Raw genomic sequence first — 26,789 nt, 5'->3', positions numbered from 1 at the left:
CCTCCCCCACTCTGAACTCTAGGGTACAGATGTGGGGACCTGCATGAAAAACCTCCTAAGCTTATCTTTACCAGCTTAGGTCAAAACTTCCCCAAGGTACAAAATATTCCATCCTTTGTCCTTGGATTGGCCGCTACCACCACCAAACAAATACTGGTTACTGGGGAAGAGCTGTTTGGAAATGTCTTTCCCCCCAAAATACTTCCCAAAACCTTGCACCCCACTTCCTGGACCAGGTTTGGTAAAAAGCCTCACCAATTTGCCTAGGTGACTACAGACCCAGACCCTTAGATCTTAAGAACAATGAACAATCCTCCCAACACTTGCACCCCCCACCTTCCCTGGGAAATGTTGGATAAAAAGCCTCACCAATTTGCATAGGTGACCACAGACCCAAACCCTTGGATCTGAGAACAATGAAAAAGCATTCAGTTTTCTTACAAGAAGACTTTTAATAGAAATAGAAGTAAATAGAAATAAAGAAATCCCCCCTGTAAAATCAGGATGGTGGATACCTTACAGGGTAATTAGATTCAAAACATAGAGAACCCCTCTAGGCAAAACCTTAAGTTACAAAAAAGATACACAGACAGAAATAGTTATTCTATTCAGCACAATTCTTTTCTCAGCCATTTAAAGAAATCATAATCTAACACATACCTAGCAAGATTACTTACTAAAAGTTCTAAGACTCCCTTCCCGGTCTCTCCCTGGCAGAAACCAATATATAGACAGACTGAGACCCTTTGTTTCTCTCCTTCCTCCCAGCTTTTGAAAATATCTTGTCTCCTCATTGGACATTTTGGTCAGGTGCCAGCGAGGTTACCTTTAGCTTCTTAACCCTTTACAGGTGAGAGGATTTTTTTCTCTGGCCAGGAGGGGATTTTAAAGGGGTTTACCCTTCCCTTTATATTTATGACACCTACAGTAAATCCAGCCATGAACTCTTAGACTTATACTTTTCTGAAAATGTGGGCCTTAATTTCCAGCACATGCCAACCTGGGGTACAGAGGTGAATGCTTGAACACTCGGTATGTTTTACTGCATTCATTGATATTGCTGCTGAACGGGGGATTTGTCAATGATTAGAACTTTTCTGTGCACAGGGCTCCTGGGCTATGACAAATCTGACCATCTAGCCCTTGAACTGGGAATAAAGGCATATTTTCTAGTTTCTGAGTGCTTCCAAACGGTCTCCTGTGTGAACGGGGCAATGGAGAGACCCTTAAAACCAGTGAATTGTTCACATTCTAATTACCTGGAGGCATGTCCTGTAGGAAGTGTAATAGGGCTAAAGTCCCCCGACTGTGCAATTTACAAGCAAATGGTTGTTTATACACATAAAACAGCCTTAAAAGATGGCTTGGTAAAATGGTGGCCAAAGATGCAGACATTCCCTTTATAATGATTTTAATTGATTGTGATAACTAATATCCAATTAATACCCTTTTCTCTGACTGTAAAGACTTATTCTAGCATTTATTTTCCCCTAACACTGTTTGTTTCATTGTGCATAATCATCTTTGTAGATATCATAAGTACTATGTGCCTGATTCAAAGGCCACAGGCAATGGAAAGATTCCCCATGGACTTTAGAGGGCTTCAGATCAGAGCCCATAGCTTTCTGATTATTTGGAAAGCAGAAAGATGAAAACAAAGATTAAATCAGAATATACTAAATTAGTAATTTTACACCAGGTTGTCCAACAACATTTGTATGTCCTCTCTCTGGACATCCCTTTTAACGTACTCTGTGTATGTGTGTTGGGACAGAGGAAGCTCAGTATTCTAGTTTCAAAATAAAAGGCAGTAAGGATGGAACGTGTTTTAAAACATTGCCATAAAAAAGGCTCCCCCTTTAAATACTAAAATGTTACTTAACTCACATCCCTTCTAATAAAAAGGGATGTGATTGTCTGAGTCCCTCAGTTCGCTGAGCTTACACGACAAAGACGTAATGCTTTTCACTTCTGTACAAAGTGTTTCATCCAAGGGTCTCATAAGTGCATTATGAACGTGTGTAAGTATTACCGTAGCTGTGATATCCATTTTAACTGTGAGCTCTTGGGACAGGAACAGTCCTTTTGTTCCGTGTTTGCACAGCATCTAGCACAATGGAGTTCTGGTTCACGACTGGGGCTCCTAAATGCTACTGCAGTGCAAATAAATAATAATAATTGTGACGGGATCCCCCTGGGATGCAGCCTGGGATCATGGGACCGCTGTGCCCTCTTAACTCTCTCCAGCCTGGGCTGTCTTTCACAATGCCTTGCTAGTGACCAGCAGCAACCCCTCCAGGCACTGTTATCACTCAGCACAACCACATGTGATGACCCCACACCCAGCGAGATTGCATGAATGCTCCCGGAGCCACTCATGAATCACACAGAGAAAGGCACCTGAGACAAATCCCCCCAGCTCACAGAACTGTACCCCAGGAATATACCATCTTGCACTGCTCAAGATGAGCAGTGCAAATTTATTAATTAGTTCACCACTTCAACAATGGAAAGTGGAGATACACCAGCCTTTGTACCCTGAGCAGATTTACCCCACACGTCATACAAACTCACTGGTAAAGATAAACAGTAAAACAAAATTATTGACTATAAAAGACAGATTTTAAGTGATATTAAGTACTAGGCAAAAAGTCAGAGTTAGTTACCAAAAGAAATAAAATATAACCACGCAGGCTAAACTCTCAACCTTGTTAGACTGGGCAACAACTAGATTAAGCAGTTTTTCTCACCCCACTGGATATTGCAGTCCTTAGTATACAGATTTCACCCTTGAAATCTGGGACAATCTCCTCTGCTGGAGTCTTGTCTTTTTCTCAGTGTCTTAGTTGCTTGCAGCATAGGTGGGGGATGGAGAAGGGCCAAGCCTGGGCCCCCTGTGTTCAGTTTTATACCCTCAATCCACTCCATGTGCTTGTAGAACACAAGTCCAGGCATGTCTGGGGGGCACTGCTGAGTCTGCAGGCAAAGTTGAGCAATCCCCCTGGTGTGACCTCATGCAGGTGAGTCATTGAATTGTAGCTCCCTTGCTGGACAATGGTTGTTGATGAGTTGTTTCATACCCCACCTGGGTGTTGGCTACTTTCCTTGCTGTTGCCTCTGGGGAGCGAATATCTGGCTGATCCCCCAATTTACAGCATGTTTTAGTGACAACCATACAACAAAATTCTCATAACTTCACATGCATTAATGAGATACATTTTTGGATAGAGAAATGACTTTCAGCAGATCATAACCTTTCCCCTGATACCTTCCAAGGCATGCTTTATATGTAATATCACAATTATATACAGATGAGGAATGTGGAGGTTTATAGCGTGCTCCCCCAAGGTACAGAATGTCACAATAATTATCCCCATTTTACAGATAAGGATACTGTTTACAGAGGCTAAGTGATTTCTCCCAGGTCACACAGTGGGTGTCAGAGTTGGATATAGAACCCAGAGCTTCTGATTCCCAGAGCCATGCTCTAAGCACCATGACCTTTGCACCATTATCATCAGGGTTCTCTAGGGCAGTGTTTCCCAAATGGTGGGTCCCAAATCACCAGTGGGTCACAGGAAGGCTCTAGATGGGTCACCACATGCAGGGCTAGATTAAATGGGCCCTGGCTAAGGTAAATGTACATTTCTCCTGGCCCAGTGCAGAGGGGAGGCCCCATGTGGGGATGTTGGAGAGTGAGCCTGCCCTGCACTCACCCACAGGGGAAGTGCCAGGGTACAGGGTGCTTATATGTAATGGTGGGTCACAAAAAAAAAAAAAAGATAAAATGCAGCTGGTGGGTCACCTTAGTAAGAAGTTTGGGAACCACTGCTCAAGGGACTCCAAAAAATGATCCTATTCTTAGTAGGGGTTTTTATGTCACTCTGACAGGGAGACAAGAAAATGTAGCACACATCCAATTTGCACTTGGTGGAAATGACTACACTGGGGCAATGCAGTGCAGTGTAGTGGTAGCCATGTTGGTCCCAGGATATTTGAGAGACAAGGTGGGTGAGGTCATATCTTTTATTGGACAGTGGAGAATGAGGCCCATTGACATCAATGGAGTGACGTGAATCAGACCCACAATATGTAGTTTTACAATGCAAATGCACAATCTGATTCCTGATGCTCGAGATGTGGAACTGCTCACTGTCAATTCATTTTTGCTGTATTCGCTGATTTGAGAAATCAGCAAAAGTTCACTTACAAGCAAGCAGCTGCACTCACCGGGAAAGACTGGGAAGGGCTATGAAAGCAAGGGTGCAAAAGGAAGCTGTTCTGTAGCATGTCCTTGTTCTTTGGATGACTAGGGTTTTTGTTTGTTTGCACAGCTAAATGGAGTGCTGCTGGTCTCTGAGACTGAAATTAAATTAGGTTCAAAATATTCTGGTGGTCAGTGGATTAAGAGACTCGTTATTACCTGGCCCATGGCACTTCTTGAAAGGCCTTTGGATGACAGCTGCAGAGCTAGATCTGTTTGGGTGGTGCTGCACACACAGAGCGGTGTGATTTACAGTGAGTTGCACTGGCCTAATACACGGGCTCTTACTTGGAGATCAAACCAGCCTGCCCTGCATATTGGTGGGGGACTCTTGTGGTCACGTGACAGACTCTCCATGCAACCTGGGTACCAATGACAACTCTAGGGGCCGGCAGGAGGATTCGGAGCCGGTTTGCCTGGGGGATTCCAGGAAGGATGCGGGGGGCTCTGGACGAGCTGACGATACACTCTGACATCCCTGCTGGCTGCAGATCCCTGTGGGCTGCAAAGGGAGTTGGGTCTAGACAGACAAACAAGGATTTCTTCCCCCCCCCCCCCCTTCTTTGCGCCTTACACACCCGATGTAAGTGACCAGGAGAGCCTGCGAGTCCGCACTGCCTGCGGACAAGCCGCCCAAGGCGGGGGCTCATTCGGCCCCTTGGGGGCAGCAGCCTGGATGCCGCATCCCTTGTAGCTGCCCCTCTGCTGGGGTTTGGTTCAAACTCAGCCCGGTGCTTCCTTGGCAGCGGATTTCTGCCCCAGCCCAGCCCCGCTTGCCTGGCTGAGCTCTGGGAGGACGAAAGGGGGGTGGGGTGAGGGGAGCGGCTCTCCAGCGGAGGGGGAGCGGGCTGCGTCCTCCCTCCCCCCTTGCTCTGCCTGCGATGCTCCGGCTCCCGGGCCCTCCTAGCTGGGGAAGGTCCTGAGCCGCTGACGTCTTCCACACAAAGGCAGCGGCAGGAGCAGCAGCCGCCGCCGCGTCCGGAGCTGCCCGCAGTGGCGCGCTGTGCTGGGAGGGGGGCGCTTGGCCAGTGCAGCCGCCCGGCCCCCCCCCCCCAGTGCCAACCTGCTGCCCCCTTTGCAATCTCAGCCTGGCACCATGGGACCCTGCGGTGGCTTCCAGCTGAAGCAGTTCCTCCTCCTCCCCGCTGGAAAGTCTCTGCTGCAGCAGACAAGCCTGACATGAAACGGAAAACACACACACACACACACACACACCCAAACAAGAGACAGGTGGCAACTTCAAGGTAAGCGATGCGCCGGCCGGCCGGGGCTGTTGCTTGGTAGAGCGGGTACGAGTCTGGAGTCCTGGGCGCTGTGGGACGTGCTGCCAGGCGGGGGAAGAGGGGTTATTTGCAGGGGATTGAGAGGAGAGGGACTTGCCAGAAAGAAAAAGGGGTCCAAAGGCTGAGCCCCCCCCACCCCATGGCACCCCATTGCACAACCAGGATGATCCCTACTATTTCCAGCTCATAGGAACGTATCTAGCTCTCATTTCTTAGGAGGGGGTGAGGGTTTTTGGGGGGTAGTCCCCAGTGTCTACCTTGACCCCCCCCCTTCTGTTCCCCTGTTTGGGATCAACAACATATGAATCCCAAAGTCTAAGTTACAAGCCCTGCAGTCTCCCTGGCTCATTTTAGGCATCATTTCCCTTTGCAGCCTTGTAGGGGAAAGAGAGAGTCAAAATGTTGAAACTCATCCGGCGACTTTGGGGACAGCTCCACTTCGAATCCTGCTACAAATCAGACTATTGAGAAATGGAGGGAATAATGTTCCAACCACTTTGCCTTTTCCCAGGTGCCACTGTACCTAGCCCGAGGGAGCTCAGCAGGATTGGAAATAATGGGGGTTGGCGGGGAGATGAAGGGGGCAATAACTAGTCCCCTGGCTGGAGAAGCAGAGATCACTGGATCTGCAAAGCAATTTGTGCAAAGTCGGCTTTGTTAGCTCTGTACCTAGCAAAATGGAAAAGCAAAACCCAGGCTGGCCAGAGACAGGGTGAAATATTTTGGGGCTCATTTGTAACTTGATTAGCTATTTCAGTGTCTGTTACAGTTTGCAAGGATGCCTTGTTATGTGCAAAAAAATTTACTTGAAGGAGTTCTGATATGTTATTGACAGGACAGTAGTTCCATGTGTGTATATTGCCAATGATTGCTGAATAATAACCACAAGGAGTGATGCAGTAATAAATCAAGTAATTCATTCCAGTTTTAGAATGATAACTTTCACTTTTCCATGTCACACTGAGGATCTGAATGCAGGGTTTCAGTTGCATAACTGAACAATGTAAGTGTGAATCTGAGCATTATTGTGAAAGGAAAATCCTGTATCAAATGGCAAACATCGTTCAACTTGAGCTGTGACACGGCCTTGAGAAAATGCTGGCTTTATTTGCAAGTTCAAACTTAATTTATGCACTAGTGGACTACAGTAGGTGCTGAATTTTGTGGGAGTTGTTGACTGAGTGCCGAGCGTTGTACAACATCCATAAAACAGTACATCCTGCTTTCTTTGGGAAGCCAGGTTTGTAAATGGAATAGTTTATAAGGCTTGTTTCATACACAGTAGCCAAGAAACAGCAACTTCTTTCCAAGCCCATCTAAAAAAACAAAAACAAACCCAACTCCAGCTTAGATTTGTGGAGAGGATGCTCTATGTATCACAGAGCACAAAGCATGCTTCATTTTATGCAGAATATGCAGAATTACAGAAAGCCGTTGGCCACAGCTAGTGAAAAAGCCCCAGGCTATATGGCATTCTTCTTCTTAGAGTCTAGAGGAGTGAATAAAAATCACTCTGCTGAGGCACACTGCCAGCAGAGAATTTCTTACCTGCCCCGGAGGGTGGGAGTCAACACAGCTGCTGAAATCACAAGGTGACAGTCTAAATGAGACCAACATGTCAGAGGCTGGTTGTGAGCAGGATTTGGTCTTGTGAGTGGATGGAGGAAAGGAGCAACTACGAATAGCATGGACTGGGGTACAAAAGAGCCGAGGAGTGAGGCAATAAAGCATTGTTTCCAGAGTATGAGATCCTGAGAGCAGGTGGGGTAGGAGTCAAAAAAAAAAAAAAAAGCAGCTGGAGATGCTTTGTGCTGCAAGGTTTCTGAATGCTGTGACATGAAGATGGGTTTGTGAGCACAAGAGAAAAGGCAAACGACAGCCCATATCAACATTCTGTGTGGGGGCTGTGGCAGTGTGGGTTATAGCCGGCACCACTGGGACAAACTGAAGATTTATGAGTTCAGATTAATCGTGAAACAGCATAGTGGCGGGGGGAGGGGGGGCGGATTTGAATTAATGTTCTTCAGCACTGAAGTAACTAGCTCAATGTGTGTGAATTTATGTGAATATAGCTCTGTCTATCTCTCTATCAATCTATCACCTCTGCAGTAGTATTATAGGGTGGCCCATTAGTCACTATAAAAAAGCAGAGAGGGCTGTTTTTCTATTAGCAAATTAACGGCAGAGGGAAATGATGGCTGTAGCAACTGCATCTGTGCATTAGCTGCACCTGCTGTGGGTAGTGGGAAAGGGGCAGAGCAAATGTCAGAAACACAAATAGGAAGGAAGGAAAGAGCTGGAGAAGAATATGTGGATTGTCAGTCAGTGGGCATAATTCAGGCTCAGCTAAGGAACCCTCCTATCCGATAATTATTCATGAGACTACAGTGGTGGGACTCTGTCAAGCCACACGTGCGATTCGTCTGCCACAGCCAAGTCCCCGCACAATGGACATGGGCTTTTACAGGCATAACAGAGGGCAGATTTGTTTACACATGTGGGTGCTGCTGAATGCAGTGGCAGAAGCAGCAGTGGTTCTGGGAGAACAATCTACTGGAGATTTTGAATTCCCAGTGTAGATAAATTAACAAAATCTGAGTCTGAGTACTTATTTGGGAGATGAGGAAAAAGAGAAATATATTCTGGCTCCTCCAAGGGGAAGGACAAAGAGCAACGTACACAGATTTCCCACAAGGGCAGAAGTCAGAGGAGAGAAACCGCATGGAGGAGTTAAGTCCTACCACAACTAGAAAATAAGCAGAACATGCCACTGCAGAACAGAAAGTAGTCTTGGGAATGAAAGATGGAATGTTAATACTCCAGGACTGCTTCTGCAACAATGGGTTAATTTTTTCTCACATTAACATGGGAGAAATATTCAGTGTTACTCCATGTAGGGTAAAAAAGGGTTGATCTGTGGTAAGCCTGGAGCTCATTTGAACACATTGAGACTTGGCCCCCATTGACTAGCGGTGCCATATGATACTATATGTATCTGTTCAACGGTATAGGTGTGCTATTAGGGCTGAGAAAACTGACTCTTAGGAGAGAAAGCTCTCTAGCTCAAAGTGACCCTCCCAGTGTTAACATTTAATCTTTTATGACTTGATTTTATTAAGTAGCTCGTTTGGTCAGAGGCCATATAGCAGAAAACAAACTACCAAAACCATCTACCTCTGACACACCATACACGTAGATTTACCCTTGTGCACTAATCTAAAATATCTTCTTATACATATTTTGGATCCTTTACATTGCTGCATGTATATGCATGTGTACCTTATACAATCAATCATTCCATATACACACACACATATAAATATATACACATTATACAGTTGTGTTCCACATCCTGCCTTGAGACAGAATGAACGGACAACTAAGACAATATGTGGACAAATGCTTGGTTACTTAGATTTGACGGCTTACTGGGTGTCATTTCAGAAAGCATCTGTCTCAGGTGCTACAGGGAGTTACTGGTGGGTTTTGCCTAGACAAAGACCACACATTAGCTAACATGCTATTAAAAGGTGTGAACACCAAATAAAGATGTGGTTTATGCCCAGATTCTTTTGCCTGGTTTTATTATCTTAGACAATGTGAAAAAGGGGTACAGAATATGCTATTTTACACAGGACTTGAAACATTATTTTCACTGTCAGAGTCTGCCAGTGTATGGTCTTTCTAGCATGGCACAAGCTCACAAATTCTGTACTCATTTTAGTACCTCCGATGAAGTCTGTATATTATGAGGATCACTACACAAGATAAACAGTTTACCCAAATTAAAACCAGATGAGCCATCGCAATGCAGCTCTGTTACACGCACACCAAAAGGCCATTCACATGACTGCATGGAGAACAGGCAAAGGAGAACGTGTTCTAGCTCCTAGACAGTGCACATTTACGGAACGCCTCAGTCAGATTTTGCAGCCTGTCTTTTAGACCAGAATGTTATTATCTGAATGTCTAAAGCTAGGCTCCTTCATCTGTACCACCCCCCTAAAAAACCAGTATCCTGATTATCAGAGGTGCTGAACATTAAGACTTCCCAGTAACTCAGTAGAAGTATGAAAATCAGGCCAAACTTTGATTTTATTAATATAATACTTATATCAATGTTTGTCAGTAGATCTCAAAGCACTTTACAAATGAGGCCATTATCATTACTTCAGTTTTACACAGGGGGAAACTGAGCCACAGAAGGGTAAAGTGACTTGCCCAGCATCACAGCTGGGAATAGAACAGGTGTGTCCTGGGTCCCAGTCAGATGCTCTATCCACTAGGACACACTGCCTCTGCTTATATGAAGAAGGATGGTTTGGGAGCCAAATTTTGGCTTTGGTCATCTGTATAGAGGAAACCAATACCTTGGTGCTATTCTAATAATAGTTAAGTGCCAGCTTTGTGCTATGTAGCCCATGAGACAAAATATAGCCAATCTTTACCCTGAATACCTTACTCCTCAAGACAGAGTAGGCAGGATGTATTCGGAACTAGAGGAGTGAATGGAGTGCGACTTTCAAGCAACTTACCATTAGTGACTCACTGTTTGCATGCATTGGGAAGGAAATGAGCCTGTAGCAGGGGCCTGTATGGAGAGAAGGCAGTGGCATAACGGGGGGGTATTCTGTGTATTTAAATGTGAAAATGCATATCCACACGAGGGGTTGAGAGAAGCTGTGAAGACTTATTGAAGATAAGGTTTTGCCTTTTCTGGTCTTTTGCATGTTGGTGGTGAAAATGGCACATTTCAAGTCTGCTGGGCTGGCAGAGCAGTGTGGCCATATTTGACTTTCAACACCAGGCATCCCCATGGCCTCTTGAAGAGGCAGCTTTCCACTGGGGATTACATTCCCCCCCTCCCCGAACTGTTCCATGTGAAGTAAACTCTCCAAGTATGTTGTGTTTTTGCTGGCAGTTAGAATTATTTGGGCCCAACACTTCATGAAAGTCTCACTTTTAAATGGTGACACATCAGAGGAATACAAAGAAGTGTTGATGAAGAGGTTGTGCCGTGGAGCACACACTAATGAAGAGAAAAGGGATGTACCCATCCTCCTGTAGCCCAAAGGGTATGTCTGCACCCCAAATGAAAGTGTCATTGTAGCTTTAATCTAGCTAGCACGGTAACAAAGTGCCGGTGTGGACCCGAGCATGGGCCAGCAACCCAAGTACACAGCTGGTTTCCCTGGCAGGCTTGGGGGAGAGATAGCTAGGCCATAGTGAAGCCCATACTGCCACTTCCTCCTACCATTGTTACCCCATCTGCTAAATTAAAGCTAGTACAGGTATGTCTACACACACTTAATTTGTGGTGTAGAGCTGAAGTATTACTTTCAGCGCTACTCTCTTGCCACCCAGCTCTTAAAAGCAAACATACAAACAGTAGCAGCCCAGGAGAATCCCCAGGTCTATGGGTCGCTGAATGTCGGGTTTGCGTTCAGTAGGACTGCTGGCTTGTACTGCAGCTGCACAATTTCCAGCATATCGGGCCAGCTGGAAGGTGCTTCTTAAATCAACAAGCAAGTTTGAATGTACATTTGATTCATAAAGGCAACCTAGACTCTTCCTTTGGAAGATGCTGCTGTGGCATTTGCTACTGATGCGGATATATGCTGGCCTCTGACACTGACAGTGGATTACTAGTGTGTAAAAAGAAAAGGAGTACTTGTGGCACCTTAGAGACTAAGTCCTCCTTTTCTCTTTGCGAATACAGACTAACACGGCTGCTACTCTGAAACCTGTCATTATACTAGTGTGTAGTGTCAGTTCAAGATGAAAGGCTACAACACGCTGAAAAGAAATCCCATGTTCTAGAGCAGCACTCAAAAGTCCTGTCATTTCTGACTGGGAGATGACTTTCTTATAGATAATTTAAAAGAAAAATACCACAAACCTGACTTCATAACTTTGATGCTTTGCCATTTGGGTAGATACACAGCAGTTTATATGGTGGGGAGAATAGTTTTAAGGGCTGGACTAGAGAGGAGAGAGAGTGGGGAGATACCACAGCACTTTGGGTAAGGATTTTTGCCATTCCTGTAAATAAGAATAATACAAAGATTGTGACCAAACATAGAAATTGCCAGATTGGATCAGACCCATCCATGGTCCATCTAATCCAGTATGTCAGCACAAAATATTCAGATGAAGGTGCAAGAAACCAAAGAGTAGGCAGGTGTGGAATAATCTGCCCCCCCCATGAAGATCTCATCCTAATCCCTAATAGTTAGAAATTGGCTTAAGACCTGAAAGCACAAGGCTTTATATCCCTTCCAACATGTTTGTTAGTTTTATGTACTATAAATCTGGTTATTCTGGTTATCCATATAAGTGTCCATTTCCACCATTCTCCTGCCATTTATGGATGGCAAATGGGGCTCCATTCCCCATGTTTCTCTGGTAGTATGTCATAGTCGAGGACGTTCTCTGCCCTTGAAATAGCCCATTCTTCAAACTAAGCCAATTGGCAGTCAGCCATCTCTCATTTCCTGGATGGGTTTCAAGATCTAGTGGGAATATATTTTTAAACAATTTCTTCCCCTTTCTAACATTAGTCCACATTTTATTCCTGAAGCAAGCTTCTCCTAGGCTTACAAGTATGGTGGGTTATCTTAAACTCACAGTCCTTGAGTCTCAAAGTTAGGAAAACCTATTTCTGCAAAGCACCAAAAAAGATCATAAAAATACACAATTCAATGTCAGGATTATTTGCTCAAGTAAACTGCTCAGCTAACTCCTCCCAACATCTCATAGTTTGTTTACCTGAGTCTTCCTGAGTGTCACTGGCAAATCAGATGTGGAAACATCTGTGCTTCACATAATGTGGGGGCTGCTTTTTGATTTAAGAGTGAGGTACTGCAATTATAGCCACATCTGAACTTTTCAAATCCTCTTACAGATTCATAAGCCATTGTGAGAAAGTCCGTTAGCAAGTATGTTCGGATTTTATGTCAGCAGCTTTCTCATCTCTGTGTAGCTTGTGTTGATATTTTAGGGATAGATTGTGCAACCCTTACTCATGTCGGTGACTGCTCACATATGAGCACACCCATTGATGTCAATGAGATTATTTGGGTGAAATCCTGGTCCCACTGACTTCAATGGCAAAACTCCCATTTACTTCTATGGAACCGGGATTTCACCCTTTGGGTGTGTGTGTAAGTGCTCACCAACATGAGGACAGGTTGCACGACCTAGCCCTAAATTTGTATGGCTGGTTAGTCAAATTCCGTGTATGGCTGAAAGAATGTCCTGGATTTGATCTAAAGGGGATTTACCATCTTTTCTGTTTGCTGTTGTGTGAACTGCAGAACTGGAGTACCGTTTTCAGGCTAAACAAGAAAACTTAGCACACATCAAGCATGGAGACCAACCAGGAATCCTCGCTCTTCCTGGTGAAGATTCTGGAAGAGCTGGATACCAAGCAAAACACCGTTTCTTATCAGGATCTCTGCAAATCACTGTGTGCAAGGTTTGATTTGTCCCAGCTAGCCAAGCTCAGAAGTGTGCTCTTTTACACAGCTTGCCTGGATCCTAATTTCCCAGCGACTTTGTTCAAAGACAAAATGAGATGCACTGTAAACAATCAGCAATCAAAGAAAATCATGGTTGCAGCAGATATAGTAACAATATTCAACCTCATACAAATGAATGGGGGAGTGGCTAAGGAAAAACTCCCTGTTGCACGACAAAAAATGAGGAAGAAAGAATCAGTTGAGTCCTGCAGGTCTGACACAGAAATATGCAACGTGGTGGATTGTGTGACTAATTGCGAGCTGAGAGACAGAGAGTTTAACAGGGGCTACTCAGGTAGAAGGTCTTCCAAATGCAGGAAGGTGGATTGTAAAGATTGTCAACAATTTGTACCTACTTCAGAACCTAACTTTTTGCTTGGTGTTAATAAGGAAATGAAAGGCCGAGCTGCCTCGCTTGATAGGCTGCAGGCACTAGCATCCTATTCCATTGTTAACTCTCCGCCCTGTGAAATGCAGAGCACATACTTCCCAATGAACATTGAGAACGAGTCAATCTCTGACCAGGACTCATTGCCTATCAATGCAGCTATAAAAGAGACTTTTATTTCAAATGATGAGCCATTTGTGTTGCAATCATGTGTACAGAAAAGGAACATATTCAAGGAGGATTTTCATAATCTTATCACAATATCTCCCAATTTAATGCTGCCCAATAAAAAACCAGAAGATGGACCTGTAGAGCCTCAGAACAGGAAAGAAATCTCCAAACAGGGTTTCTTCAACCACAGTTTTGAAATGCCGTACAGCAGCCAGTACTTGAACCCAGTTTATTCTCCGATACCAGACAAAAGACGAGTAAAACACGAAAGCTTAGATGATCTCCAAGCTTCTACATACTTTGGCCCAACCACTATACTTGGACCCCAAGATACAAAAAGGTGGGCAGGAAAACCGATTAAACAAACTGCATGGCCAGCAAAAAGCTGGAGCTTAAACACAGAGGAGGTACCTGATTTTGAAAGATCCTTTTTCAGTAGGAAGCAAGCTGAAGAGAAGCAGCGATATCAGAGTTCAAACAACCAGTCACCAAGTTTTCCTGCAGCAGACAGGCACCAAACCTATCTCAATCCCAAGGATCAAACACCGATTATGCAGGCTAACTATGCCGTAAAACAAAATGGACACAAACCCAAGGAAATTCCCTCCATCGTAGACATGGAGAAACACGAGCCAATCAAAAAGTTTAGGGATAAAAGCATTAACTGCACTTCTGTTCAGCTGCTAAGCATTGACAAAACCACCAGTGTTGGGACACAAACAGAGCAGCAAGGGTTGGAACACAAAAAATGCAAGGAGTTATGTGCTCCAAGCCAAACTAAGTATGGTGAGAGGCACTCTCTAAAGCAATCAGATGATGACTCTGAAATTGTGAGTGATGATATCAGTGACATTTTTCGGTTTCTGGACGATATGAGCATCTGTGGATCTACAGGAGTTATGCAATCCTCCTGTTACAACAGCACTGGGTCACTGTCTCAGGTACGTAAATCTGACTGTGAAAGCTCTCCTGAACACAATTTAACTAAAATAACCAATGGGAATTCTAGTAACAAGCTAGATAAAGTCGTCCGGGCAGATATCAACAATACAGATGATGAACTAAAAACTAGTGTCTGCAAGTTAGTTCTCAGGATTGGTGAAATAGAAAAGAAACTAGAATCTCTGTCAGGCGTCAGAGAAGAAATCTCCCAAGTCCTGGGAAAACTAAATAAGTTGGATGAAAAAATTCAGCAGCCAGAGAAGGTCAATGTACAAATAGATCTTAATTCCCTGACGAGTGAGGTTCAGTCAGATGAGAGCACCTCTCCACGGGTATTTCAGTGTCATAATGCTTCTCACGGAGGCAAATTGGAGAATAACCCTGACTGGTGCTGTTCTGATGTCAGCGGAAGTAACAGCGAAAGTCTTCGGGTAAAAGCCTTAAAAAAAAGTTTATTTACCAGGAGGTCCTCACGGTCACTGACTGAGGAGAACAGCGCCACTGAATCCAAAATAGCAAGTATTTCCAACTCTCCTCGAGACTGGAGAGCTATCACATATACCAACCAAGTTGGCATGACAGAAGAGGAGATGAAAGACAGAGGTGGAGTTGAAAATAAGGACTGGCACAGGAAATCCAAAGAGGTAATTTCTATTTAAACCTACATAATAAGCTTTTTTTTTTTAAAACCACTCTAGCTATGATTGTCTTTGGTGATATATGAAGCTTCAGGGCTTGGTAATACTCTGCCTATTGTATTATGCTAGTCTTCATAGTTATCATAATTGAATGATTTCTTACCTATACTTCCTTGGCAACTGCACAGTATGAAATGGTCAAGCTGTTCCTGAAAGCAACCAGCTCTTTAGAAAGGGACAGGTTTGAATGGCAGGTTCAGGAGAGAAAGTCATTCATATCATGATCACTGGTGGTATAAGGACACGGAATAATTAAACAAGTGAAAAGAGCATAAGGAAAATTGTGACCATCTGCAATACTCTTCTTTTTAAAAGGGATATAGTAAAAAGTCTATTTTGGTATCTTCTTTCAAAAATTATATATTTAAAAGAACCAGAAAAAGATATGACTTGCTCTGACTCTCCTAAGAAAAAATCCTAGTATGCGTACACTAAAATACAAACTGTTAATACACTTCCCTTTTCCTCTGACTTTCCCAGTCATTTACATCTCTCCTAACATGTATTTTAAGTCTCCATTGTCTAGACTACACCATTGCTGCGGTTCCGTTTCAGTTACCCAGGAGGACGTGGTTCCTTCCTCCCTGCAACTAACCACTCCCACCTTTGGAAATTCTATCATTGGTCAGCAGCCCTTCTGATTGCTGCTAAATTTAAACCTGGGCTCCTCTACTGAGCAATTTGTATTTCACTGAGATTAGGGCCCAATAGACAGGGCTGCTGGGTCTCGCAACATTTCTTCAGAAGTCGGGAACACATTGCAGGGTGTGCTGTGGCCTGTGAAGGAGGAGTTCTTGGAGGGAATGGGGTGGGGTCAGAGACTTCCTGGGGAGAAGGGAGAACCAGGGGTTTCGTGGATGTGTGTGAAATGAGGGAGAAGAAACCAAAGACTTATTGGAAGGTTGTAGAAAAACTGTGGGGAGGGACCCTCAGTAATTTGAAGCATCCAAACTTTCATAGGTTTATCAGAGCCAGCGTGAACCTCTGGACCTTTAGCAATGCCCTGATCACTAATTAGAATGTGATCAAATGAACATCTCTAACACTGGAGCAGCATTGTGGAAAGTCTGGTGTAAGGGTGACTGTTCACGTAGTATGGTTCCCCTTCCAGTCAGTGTCAGTGCGGGGAGCAGAGTTCCCTTGGCAGAGGAGTGTCTTCAAACAGCCCTCTAGTCCAAAGGCTTTCCAATTCAGCGAGTCTTATCTACAGCAAAAGCATCCCAGAGCAGTTTATCTAACCTGTAAGCAGTACTAGGATCAACTTTTCAGCTGCTACCTCTAACTTTGTGCCCACAATAGTGCGAATGCAGGTTTGTGCTTGTGACAATCAGTCTATTGGTGAGAGCAAGGATGGAGATTGGATTAAGGCCAGCTGAAAGCTTGGCTCTGGTTTGTGGGTTTGTTATCATGGCTTAGGCAGTCTCGTGCTGTAGAGGTGAAAAGAAAATCTCTCTCCCTTCTCATATTTAACCCCCCCAAAGTCCTCTTTATTCTCTGAAATTCTTTTGAACCTTGTTGCAGGCAGACAGGCAGTATGAAATCCCACAGCCACATAGACTCTCTAAACAACCAAAAGATGCTTTCTTGATTGAACAAGTCTTTAGTCCTCATCCCTACCCTGCATCACTCAAGTCACATATGAAAAGCAACCCACTCTACACAGACATGAGGTTGACAGAACTGGCTGAAGTTAAACGTGCCCAGCCATCATGGACCATAGAAGAATATACCAGGAATTCAGGAGATAAAGGCAAGCTTGCAGCTTTGGATCTACAAGTGAGTCCTGTTTGTTTCATTTTAGTGACACAATTGTGAAGGATGTTTACCAGAATGTTTATTTAATGGGGCATTTGTATAGCGCAGGAAGTTAAGGCTTCAACTTTTACATTGCTGGCTCAAGATCCATCCCAGACCAGTGGTGAATAACAACTGTTAACGTTCTATCACTGTTCTGTGACCTTTGAAATAGTTGATGGTTTCAGTCCATTTCCTAGTGGACAGTTGTCTATAAAATCACCACCACCACCGTTGGAACCTCGTTAGACGTCTCGCAAGAGGGGTTAAAGAATGAATGGACGTAGAGAATGAACTGAGCATTTATCCCCCAAATGGTGGTTATTCTAGGTCAGTTTTGATGTGCGTTAGTAAGGTGGGGTGGGGCAGAGAAGCTGGCATTACTGCTGATTTGACCGTACATGTTCTGTGCATATTGTACATAGAGAACGAGCATGTAGGGCTGTCAGTCTAGCCCTCTTCACAAGCATGAAATTCACTAAAAATAATGAAGGGAGACATTTTAAAAACTCTTTTAAAATTGAACATTGTTGTTATGGCATCTGGAGTGAATATGAGAACAATAGTCTCATGAAGAACTGCTTCCTAGATCTTGCTAGAGAACTACCAGCATGCACTTTGGACTTGTGTACATGCAACAAACAGAGCAGGGTGAACTATTAAAGGACATGGGTCCAAAACCCAAACATGGATCCAAACATTCTCAGACCCTGGGGTGTTTGAAATCCGAACCTGCATGGCACATGGTCCCTACCTTCATAGCAGACTGAACCAAAACTACGGAACTGAGTATTCCCGAACTTTGGGATATTCTAAATCTGGATCCAAATTTTGATCCCACCTCCAGTGAAAAGGACTGAAATGTAATTAGCAAGAAAACGTTTGACCACTAATTTCACAGAGAAATGTATAAAATGCCATTCAAGCCATGCTAAGGCAGTCACACAGAGACTAACATTTGGTGACAAAACACAAGACAGACCGTTACATGAGAAATCAGCTTGGATTTCATGAGTGTAGAACATGGGATATACAATTTTTTAGACCAAAATAGGGATTGTTTCCCCATATGGAGCACTGCAGGGCTAAGAATGCCACCAGCATCACTTCATGTACCTTACACAATCTGATATCAAGAGTGAGACAGCTCTAATTCTCCACTGTGTCTGAAATGTGCTGTAGTGGAGAATGATGGCCATGGGGAGCTGGTTGAGTTTCTCTGATCTTTGGCTGCCTGGCCCCTGTGGAATTTAAAGCAGCAGGGGGTCACTGGCATATGGGTCATATTGAAAAACCGGGGAGGTGGGCGGGCTTGCTAACGGCCGCTCCCCCAGCCTAGCGGGAGGGACCACTGGACCCAGGGACCAACTGATTGCGGGGGACAACTAATGAAAAACAGGGGTCGGAGTGAAGGTCATAGGTTCAAAACAAGGATACCGGATGGGGACCACTGAGCAGAGAACCCCAGACAGCCCCCACTGCTCCTCAAAGCTGTCAAGGGAGCCAGTGGATGCTGCCCAGTGGAACTCTGCCCGGATGCGTGAAACTAGAGAGGAACAGAAATAAGCCCCACTGTCGCAGAGCACCCCCTCGTCCAACATCCTCCTCCTAGTATTATAGATGGAAACTTTGGCCAGGGCCAGGAGGAGGTTGACGAGGAGGTCTTGCGACTTCTTGGGGCCTCGGATAGGGTGTGCAAAGAGGAACAGGTGTGGGGAGAAGTGCAGCCAGAACCTCAACAAGAGGTTCTGGAGGAGCTGTAATAGGGGCTGCAACCTGGCGCATTCAAGATAGGCGTGCACCAGGTTCTCCTTCACACCGCAAAAGGAGCAGGCCTCAGGTATGGGGTGAACCACGCCAGGTGCGTGCCCGTGCTCACGGCTCCATGAAAGAGCTGCCAACCGATGTCCCCAGTGGGCCGTGGAATAAAGGCTGGCCCACCAGGGCTCCTCACCCTCTATAGGTGGAAGATAGTCCCACCACTTGGTGTTGGGGTGGGATGCGAGGGTGAGGAAGTGTAGTGTGTGGAGCACAAGAGTGTATAGATGGTTTCTGGGCACGGTTCAAAACCAGACCAGCTGCAGGGTATGCAGCCGGCTCGGGGTATGGGAGCGGGGAGGCTGTGGGGGCTCACAGAACAGGGGCCGAAGAAAAATGTCTGGAGGGCCAGAGGTGAGGGGTGGGTGGGGAGCACCCTCTCGCAGCGTTTGCCACAGGAAAACGAGAGAATTGGGTGACAAGGCGGCCTCCACCTCCTGGAGTACGCTCCTAGGGGTCGGAAGGGTGAAAAGCCCCATGCGTCGACTGAGCACGCGGGGCGCCACCCAGTCCCCACTGTCGTAGTCCAGGAGGTCTCCAACTCTGGTGGTTTCTGCCAGGACCAACTTCCGACACATCGAGGGAGACGCTGCCACCTGCACACGTAGATCGAGGTTGTGTAGCAGGGGCTCTGTGAGGAGTTCCACCCCCTCGGTGGCCACAAAGGACCTGGTCACCGAAAAAAGCTTCCAGGTCCGGAGGAGGTCCTGGTAGAAGACCGGCAGCTCGGAGAGGTCCCGTGGAAGACCTCTCGGATGGAGAAAAAAGAGCTGCCGGTCATATCTGAGCCCTCGGAGGCAGCGGAGGAAGGCGTGCGCCAACGTGCTCTGCGCCGGACTACATGCATCATAAAGGAGCCTCTGCAGGGTCTGGAGGTTGAAGACATGGACCTGGCTTCACAGGCAAACCAGGCCCTGTCTTCCCTCCTCCAGGGGAAGACTCAGGACCCCTGCAGAGACCCAGTGCAGCCCCAGCCAGAAGAACTCCAAAGCCATCCTCTGGAGCCTGGCCAGGATCCTTGGGGCCGGGCTCAGCGTGTTGAGCCAGTGCCAGAGCATGGACAGGACTAGCTGGTCCAGCACCAGCGCCCTCCCTCGCAGGGAGAGACACCGGAACAGTCCTGTCCATCTCCGCAGCCGCTCACCCACCTTGGCTTCCAAATCCTGCCACTTCTCTGGTGGAGAAGGATGCATGGCGGATAGATAAACGCCAAGATAGAGCAGTGGACCCGTGCTCCATCGGATGGTTTGAAGCATACAGGCATACAGGTGGCATAACAGACCTTACACTAGTGGAGGATCAGGCATGGTGGAAGACCCCAGCACTACACTCCCACCCCCAGAATATCCCTGACATGAGCTCTCCTCCCACTGTGCTGGGGGAGGAAAGGACAGTGTCAGCTGCCACAGGACTTGACTCCCTTTGCATAGGGGAAACTCTCTGATGGCAGAGTTCTCCACCAGCTGTCTCTGGCCATTTTAAGGCTACTTAAGTGATCTTAGCAGACCAGAGAAACCAGTCAGTATATTTTGACAGTCATGTGTACTTTGTATTGCCATGACGCAATAGCAACAACTTGCTCCTCTGCCTCCAAAGAACTGTCAGATTACTACGTCTGCTCTGCAAAGCCCATGTCTAGACCCTATAATGAAGCTTACTGACAAACTTAACCTGGAAACAGACACTCACTGATGTGTGTTTTCTTCCCAGCGACTGACTTTATTAGAACTGAATGTAAATACATTATGCTTTAATCAACATTCTTATGGCTGGCAATGAAATGGAAAAAGAGCTGATTAACAGTAATGGGCTTTTTTTTTTACTAATGCTTCTTCCTCCTGAGGTCAGTAACAAGTCAATATCAAGGTCGGTAGGTCCAAAATTAGTTGCCTTGAAAGTACAGCACAGTTTTGTTTTAATTTAACATGCCTTTCAGAGCTTTATAAACCTGTCAGTCCTCTTCCCTCTATAAAACGAAGGCTTCGGCTTCCTCTCGGTGAAGATTCTCAGCTGGCTGACCCACTCACAAGACTGTTTTCAAACTACAAGGGAGAACATATATATATTCCATATGACATATACGTTGGGTGTCCATGAGATCCCACTGCTCTGCTGTTCTTATGAGGAACCAGGGTACAAGAATCCTACTTTCTGAAGCCTTCAAAGAACAAGTCACATTCATTTTTCAAAATCCTATATGTTCAGAAGAATAGAATAGGCAGAGCAGAGAAAGAGTACGCATGTGCCAGCTCAGACTGCGCCAATAGTCTGATTTTTGGCTGAGTGGCACTGGCAGTTAGATCTCCATTAAACAATGTTAATGGTTACTTGATTCTAATTGTCTAAGTGTTTCTATAGTAGCTGTAAAATCACTTTTTCCACAGGCCAAAGTAACTCAGTGCATAAAGTAAATGGGAGGAGCAAGCTTCCAGACATTAGCTACAATACCTGAATTAGCCAATGAAGGGCTTGATCCAAAGTCCACTGAAGCCCATAGGAGTCTTTCTGTTCAATGAGCTTTGGATCAGGGCTATAACGGAGTACAAAACCTGATACAACTATAACATGACGATCTCACTAGAAATTGGAAAAGCATTATTTATTTATTTATTTCTCAAACAAAAGAGGCTTTTTTAGAAACTTAAAACTTTGGAAAAAGCTTTCATTTTTTTCAGAATGTTCGATTTTTCATCAAAATGGTTTTAAATTTCGAAATTTGTTTTGTTTTCCCTTTCCTGCCTTTTTTTCTTTATTCCTTTTTACAGTTGAGTGTTATGGAAGGAATGACGCCTAGGGCTTTTCCACTTTTTCCTTTTGCTGCTTTGTAACTTTTAAAAATTTCCTCAACTTTGGAAAAGTTACCATGTGGCAGAAAGAAAAATGACAAAGTAGGTGCCCCCCTCCACCACCACCAAGAAACCTGGACATTATTCATTTTACTGCACTCACTAGCAAAAAGGAGAGGAAAGGGAAAAAAGAAAATTCAGATTTGTTCGTATACATATTATATATATACACGCCAAACGTTCTTCCATTTTGAACCCTGCAAAATGGAAACCCCTCTGGAATTTTGCCATTTTTCACAAAATTGTTTTCTGTTTTTCAGTCAACTCTAGCTCTCACCTTTTCATTCAATCATATTACATTTAGAAGAAACTATGAGTATGTCTACACTGCAATTAAAAACCTGCAGCCCAAGCCTGGAAGTCTTCATTGCAATGAAACAGCCCTGAAGCCCAAGCCCCACGAGCCCAAATCTGCTGGCATGGGCTCACTACGGTTGTCTAATTGCAGCGTAGACGTACCCTGAATGGTTCAGTGGCAAAGTCTATTAGTTTTTAAATGTACTATTAGAATAGTGTGAAACATAACGGAAATTAAACCATTAAAACCTGAGCAATCAGCACTGTATATTACTGCCAGTGAAACATACAGATTGTGCCCTAAGGATCAAATACTGGGGTACAAAAAGGCATCCATGCATGAAGATGGTGAAATTCTGAATATGAAGGTGTGATACATGGGAGTAGAATGTATGCTGCATGCCCACTTCTCCTCCCCTCACCACCAAGCATGTGGAAACCCATAGTGAGCACCAGTATAGTTGTGGGTCTACATAATTTTGGAGGATGTAGCTGGGTAGAAAAGGTAGAAGCTGGAAAGTAGCCACACTGCCTTGCATGATCACATAGAAAACCCATGGTACTTGTTTAAAATTTCTGCTGATAGTTGCAGTATTATATATTCAGATCTTGCAAGGGGGAAGCAGTCTGCATCTGTGAACTGGAGGGCTAATGGCAGCATGGCCACTAAGCCAAATGTACAGTCATGGTGGGGAGAGGAGCCTGAAAATCACAGGAAAGAGGCTCACCTTTTGTGGAGATGCCCTGAATTCTCCTAATGGTCTGACTGGGCTTGGCCATGTTCCGAAGGTTCACATGATTGGTAGCCCACCTCTAGACATTACTGTACGCTGGGGTTTCTGTGGTAATTTTTGTCTTGGTTTGGTACATCCTGTGGGTTTCTATCTGTAAAGGGGATCTTGGGCTTTAAAAGGAGAAGAGAAAAATGCGAGATCTTAACATCCATATGTGGTACATTATGATGGAGGTGTGTCTTTCTAAAATAAACACACGCACAAAAACTTCTACCTTACTTGGACCATTATGTACAATGCACTGTTCATCGCTAGAGAATAGCCATCCAAGAAATTGTATGAGGAAGATGAGGAGACTTCTCTTGTCATGCAGGTCCTAGTAACGAGGTTAGGGTTATCTCTGTAAAACTGAGTTTATGAGCCAGTTAAGAAAAGTTTTCCCATCAAGTAGGTTTTAATAATCTTACAAATGATAATAGACTAATGACCACCTCAATTATTCAATGGATTAAAGAGGTTTTACTTAGACCGAACAAAGTTTCCAGGAACCCAATAATACATAAGAGACTTTGGAGCCACAGGGTACTGTTATGACTTGGCAATATGTTGCCATCTGTTTCAGCGAGTTCATGAAGCTGGTAGAGGGAAAGATTGTGACAGTGAGACAGCAGCATTAACCTGACTTTATCTCTACAGTAGACACACCTTGGAAAGCTTCAGTCCTGCCTGAATTATTCTGACAGAGCCCAGAGAATTAATTTTTTTTCCTTTTGACTTTTAGACTCAAGAATCTTTAAATCCAAACAACTTAGAATACTGGATGGAAGACATTTATACTCCAGGCTATGATTCCTTATTAAAACGCAAAGAAGCTGAGTTCAGAAGAGCAAAAGTCTGCAAGATAGCTGCCCTGATTGCGGCTGCAGCTTGTACAGTTATCCTGGTCATTGTGGTTCCCATTTGTACTATGAAATCATGAATCTGTGGACAGCCCCGTGAATTCCAACTGTGTATATACATTCCAGATATTTCATTATGTATTTTAAACACCTTGTGGCAAAATTGTAACAATTTGCTGGGGAAGAATGTGCTGAGATATCTGGTGAATAGTGTAAATGACAAAGATAAATTTTTGAAGAGTAGTCTTTTAAATAACAAAACACCTGGCAGAGTTATGGTAACTCAGTTCAAATTTTAGAAGTGTGTTCCCCCCCCCCCAGAGAATCAATAAATCATTTTACAAAATTGGAAACTGATGGGGATCCAGACAAAAGAGGAAAGTTGTCTCAGCTGTGTGGCATTTAATGAAGATATGGATACTTGGCAGTTGCACTGTATAGAGGGGAATGTGCTATATGCATTTCATTAGGGAGCCAAGAGAAATATTAAAGCACTCTACAATGTGAAAAAATATGAATGTATTTTATTTGCTTGATCATTTGATTGAAAGCAGATTGTGTGATCGTGAAAGCAGCTCATTCCTATGTTCAGATTCAGTGAGGGCTCTTTATTACCGATCTTGCCCTGAGACCCGTTTTATTATCACTGAGTACTTAGGTGAAGTGCCATGTGCTGCAGACCAAAAAGATTATGTTTTAAAGCAATCAACAGAGGTTTCAGTGGCTTACACTGGAATAACATTTGTGAAGAGTTGGCAAATGCTCCCTGCCAAAAGGGTATTCTTTACCTCCACAGACAATGAAAATGTCTTGATTTCACTCCTTCCAGCCAACTGAACTGGCAAATCCAAGTGACACTTATTGCTCTGTTGCGGTTTTTGCGAATGTAATCTGAACAGTTATAATTTTGTCACAAGTCTTCGTGCCTTTTAGAATGTAGATTAATAGAATTGATTAATTTTGATATTTTTAATCCATAATATAAATCACAGCATAGTAGGTAACCAATCTGGATTATTTTCAACACGCCTTCTTTACAGGTTTGAGTGCTTACCAAATAGCAGGCTACTGAGCACTTATATTAAGGGCACAGGTTTTCAGCACTAGTGGAAACTTGCTATTAATGCAATACATTCTACACAGGGGTTATTTAGCTTCAGTATGAATATTGAACTTAAAGAATAACATTGTGACTCCGTTGTATAGCAAGCGGTCTACTTGGTCAGCATGTCCTGCCAGAAACATTGATTTAATGCTTTAGCCTGAATCAGGGCTACAGGTTAAGGGAAGACTCAAATTATGACCTAAGTAGCCTATTTAACCCATGCCTAAAGAAAACAAATACCTGTACAATATTTCTCTTGAGTCAGACAGGAATAAATAGACGTTTTAAAAGCTCTTTTCAGGAAATAACATGATCCTGCCCTTCCTATTTTAAAAGGAGGAAACTTTTCTTAATGAACACCCATAAATAGGATACTCTGATTTATTTAGAAGCAGTTCCCAACCTGGTTATGCAGGTGTGCCACATTGCTCATCGCTGGTGGGTATTTCAGGTGTGCCACTCCCTCACCTTTCACCTTTGGTGGTTGAAAAAAGTGAATGAAAAGCTGAGTGGGAAGAGAAGATATATGACCATTTTAAATTTGCATCAGTTCCTCCTCCTCGTTGGAGAACTATTCATGCATTATGTTTTATTTATGGATAGGAGACATCAGCCACCATTGATCTTTCAGCAAAAAACCCCCACTAATTTCTTATATATGATTGGGTGTCACATCCATGTATATCTTATAAAGATCAGCCCCTAATCTTAGTCTTGGATCTACACAACTCTGAATTTTGCAGGAGTGCAGATCATGATCCAAATGTTCTGGTTTGGGCCCTTTTCTAATATCAAGCTTCCTCCTTGGACTATGGTGCTGCGGGATGGAGACAGTATGGTAACAGAGGGCTGCATTTTTCATTGGGTGGTATCTAGACTTTAGAGATTCATGTTAAAAAGTGATAATTTAGAAACCACAGCATTTGTAACAGTATTACCAGCACTGTTACAAATCTGGCTAAGAGCTATTGTCTTAAAATAATTAACATAATGCAATGAGCCCTGACATGTTTTACCCAGCATCCGATTCCGTAAGTACAGCAGTTCATGGCAGGTGGATCCATAAAGTCCTACATAGAGAATATACGTTAGGTGAAATTTTGACTGTACTGACCTGCAAGAATATGGTGGTCAATCTTGTGAACCAGTTACCACACTAGTATATACTGTATACTATATGATAGACTTTTGTATTTAAAAAAATTAAAGATATAGGTACATTGTAATCCTTGGTGTAATTGAATAAAGTGTACTAGACAGTGTTACTCAATTAAAATAACGATGAACATATTGAGCTGTTTTTCGTATTTATGCCTTATAAATAAAATTGTTATATACATTATGAAATGAGACTGCAAGTAATATAAAAGAAATTACATTCTGGGGGGATAATTCTGCTCCCCTTACTCAGACAAAAGAGACTCACTGAAGTCAGCTGGATTACTCATGTGAGTAAGGAGAGAGAGCAGGATCTGCCCCTGATAAAGTTTATAGGGTTTTCTTTTTTAAAAATGGGGCATTTGCTTAATGTAACATGTAACAAATGATTTTCTTTTATAAAATTTATTGTACAACATTGCCTTTTGATTCATTTAAATATAACACGAAATAAATGTGAAAATTACAAGTGTCCTTCTAAGTCTTAATGAAATATATAAATAATTTTTGATCACTATGTCACTTTTCCTTTTTTCCCCAGGGACATCAAGATGCTCCCATGGTGTGAAAGTCTCAGCGCTAGAAAACTAACCATTCTATATAGTTTTTGGCAGGATTTTTAATGGATTTCTCACTTATGAAATAATAAGATGGAAAAAGATAATGAAAAATTAATTTAAAATAATAGCTCCTTTGCATAAAATTCCCAGGGTTTATGGGAGATTAGCTCTCTGACTCTAATAATATTTCATTTGATAGGTTATTTCATGTCTGCGTTATGCTATATCATCAATTATTTTAACAGGGTCACAGTTAATATTTTGGTGTCTACTCTCCATGTACATTTACACAGATACTGTCTGTTGTAAGTA

The 26,789-nt window shown here is 43.8% G+C and overlaps 1 protein-coding gene across 1 annotated transcript; it reads left to right on the top strand.

Annotated features, from left to right (window-relative positions):
• Positions 1 to 5,068: 5,068 nt before the first annotated feature.
• Positions 5,069 to 26,335, top strand: MINAR1 (membrane integral NOTCH2 associated receptor 1). The gene is made up of 4 exons (XM_048867412.2): positions 5,069 to 5,508; positions 12,864 to 15,212; positions 16,788 to 17,042; positions 23,537 to 26,335. Exons 2-4 carry the CDS (start codon positions 12,915 to 12,917, stop codon positions 23,732 to 23,734), a joined length of 2,751 nt encoding a protein of 916 aa, XP_048723369.1. The 5' UTR covers positions 5,069 to 5,508; positions 12,864 to 12,914; the 3' UTR covers positions 23,735 to 26,335.
• Positions 26,336 to 26,789: the final 454 nt, after the last annotated feature.

The sequence above is a fragment of the Caretta caretta genome, chromosome 10 (assembly GCF_965140235.1).
Source record: "Caretta caretta isolate rCarCar2 chromosome 10, rCarCar1.hap1, whole genome shotgun sequence".
Lineage (NCBI taxonomy): Eukaryota > Metazoa > Chordata > Testudines > Cheloniidae > Caretta > Caretta caretta.
The sequence above is the reverse complement of the archived record's forward strand: the minus strand, read 5'-3'. Positions and strand labels throughout refer to the sequence as shown.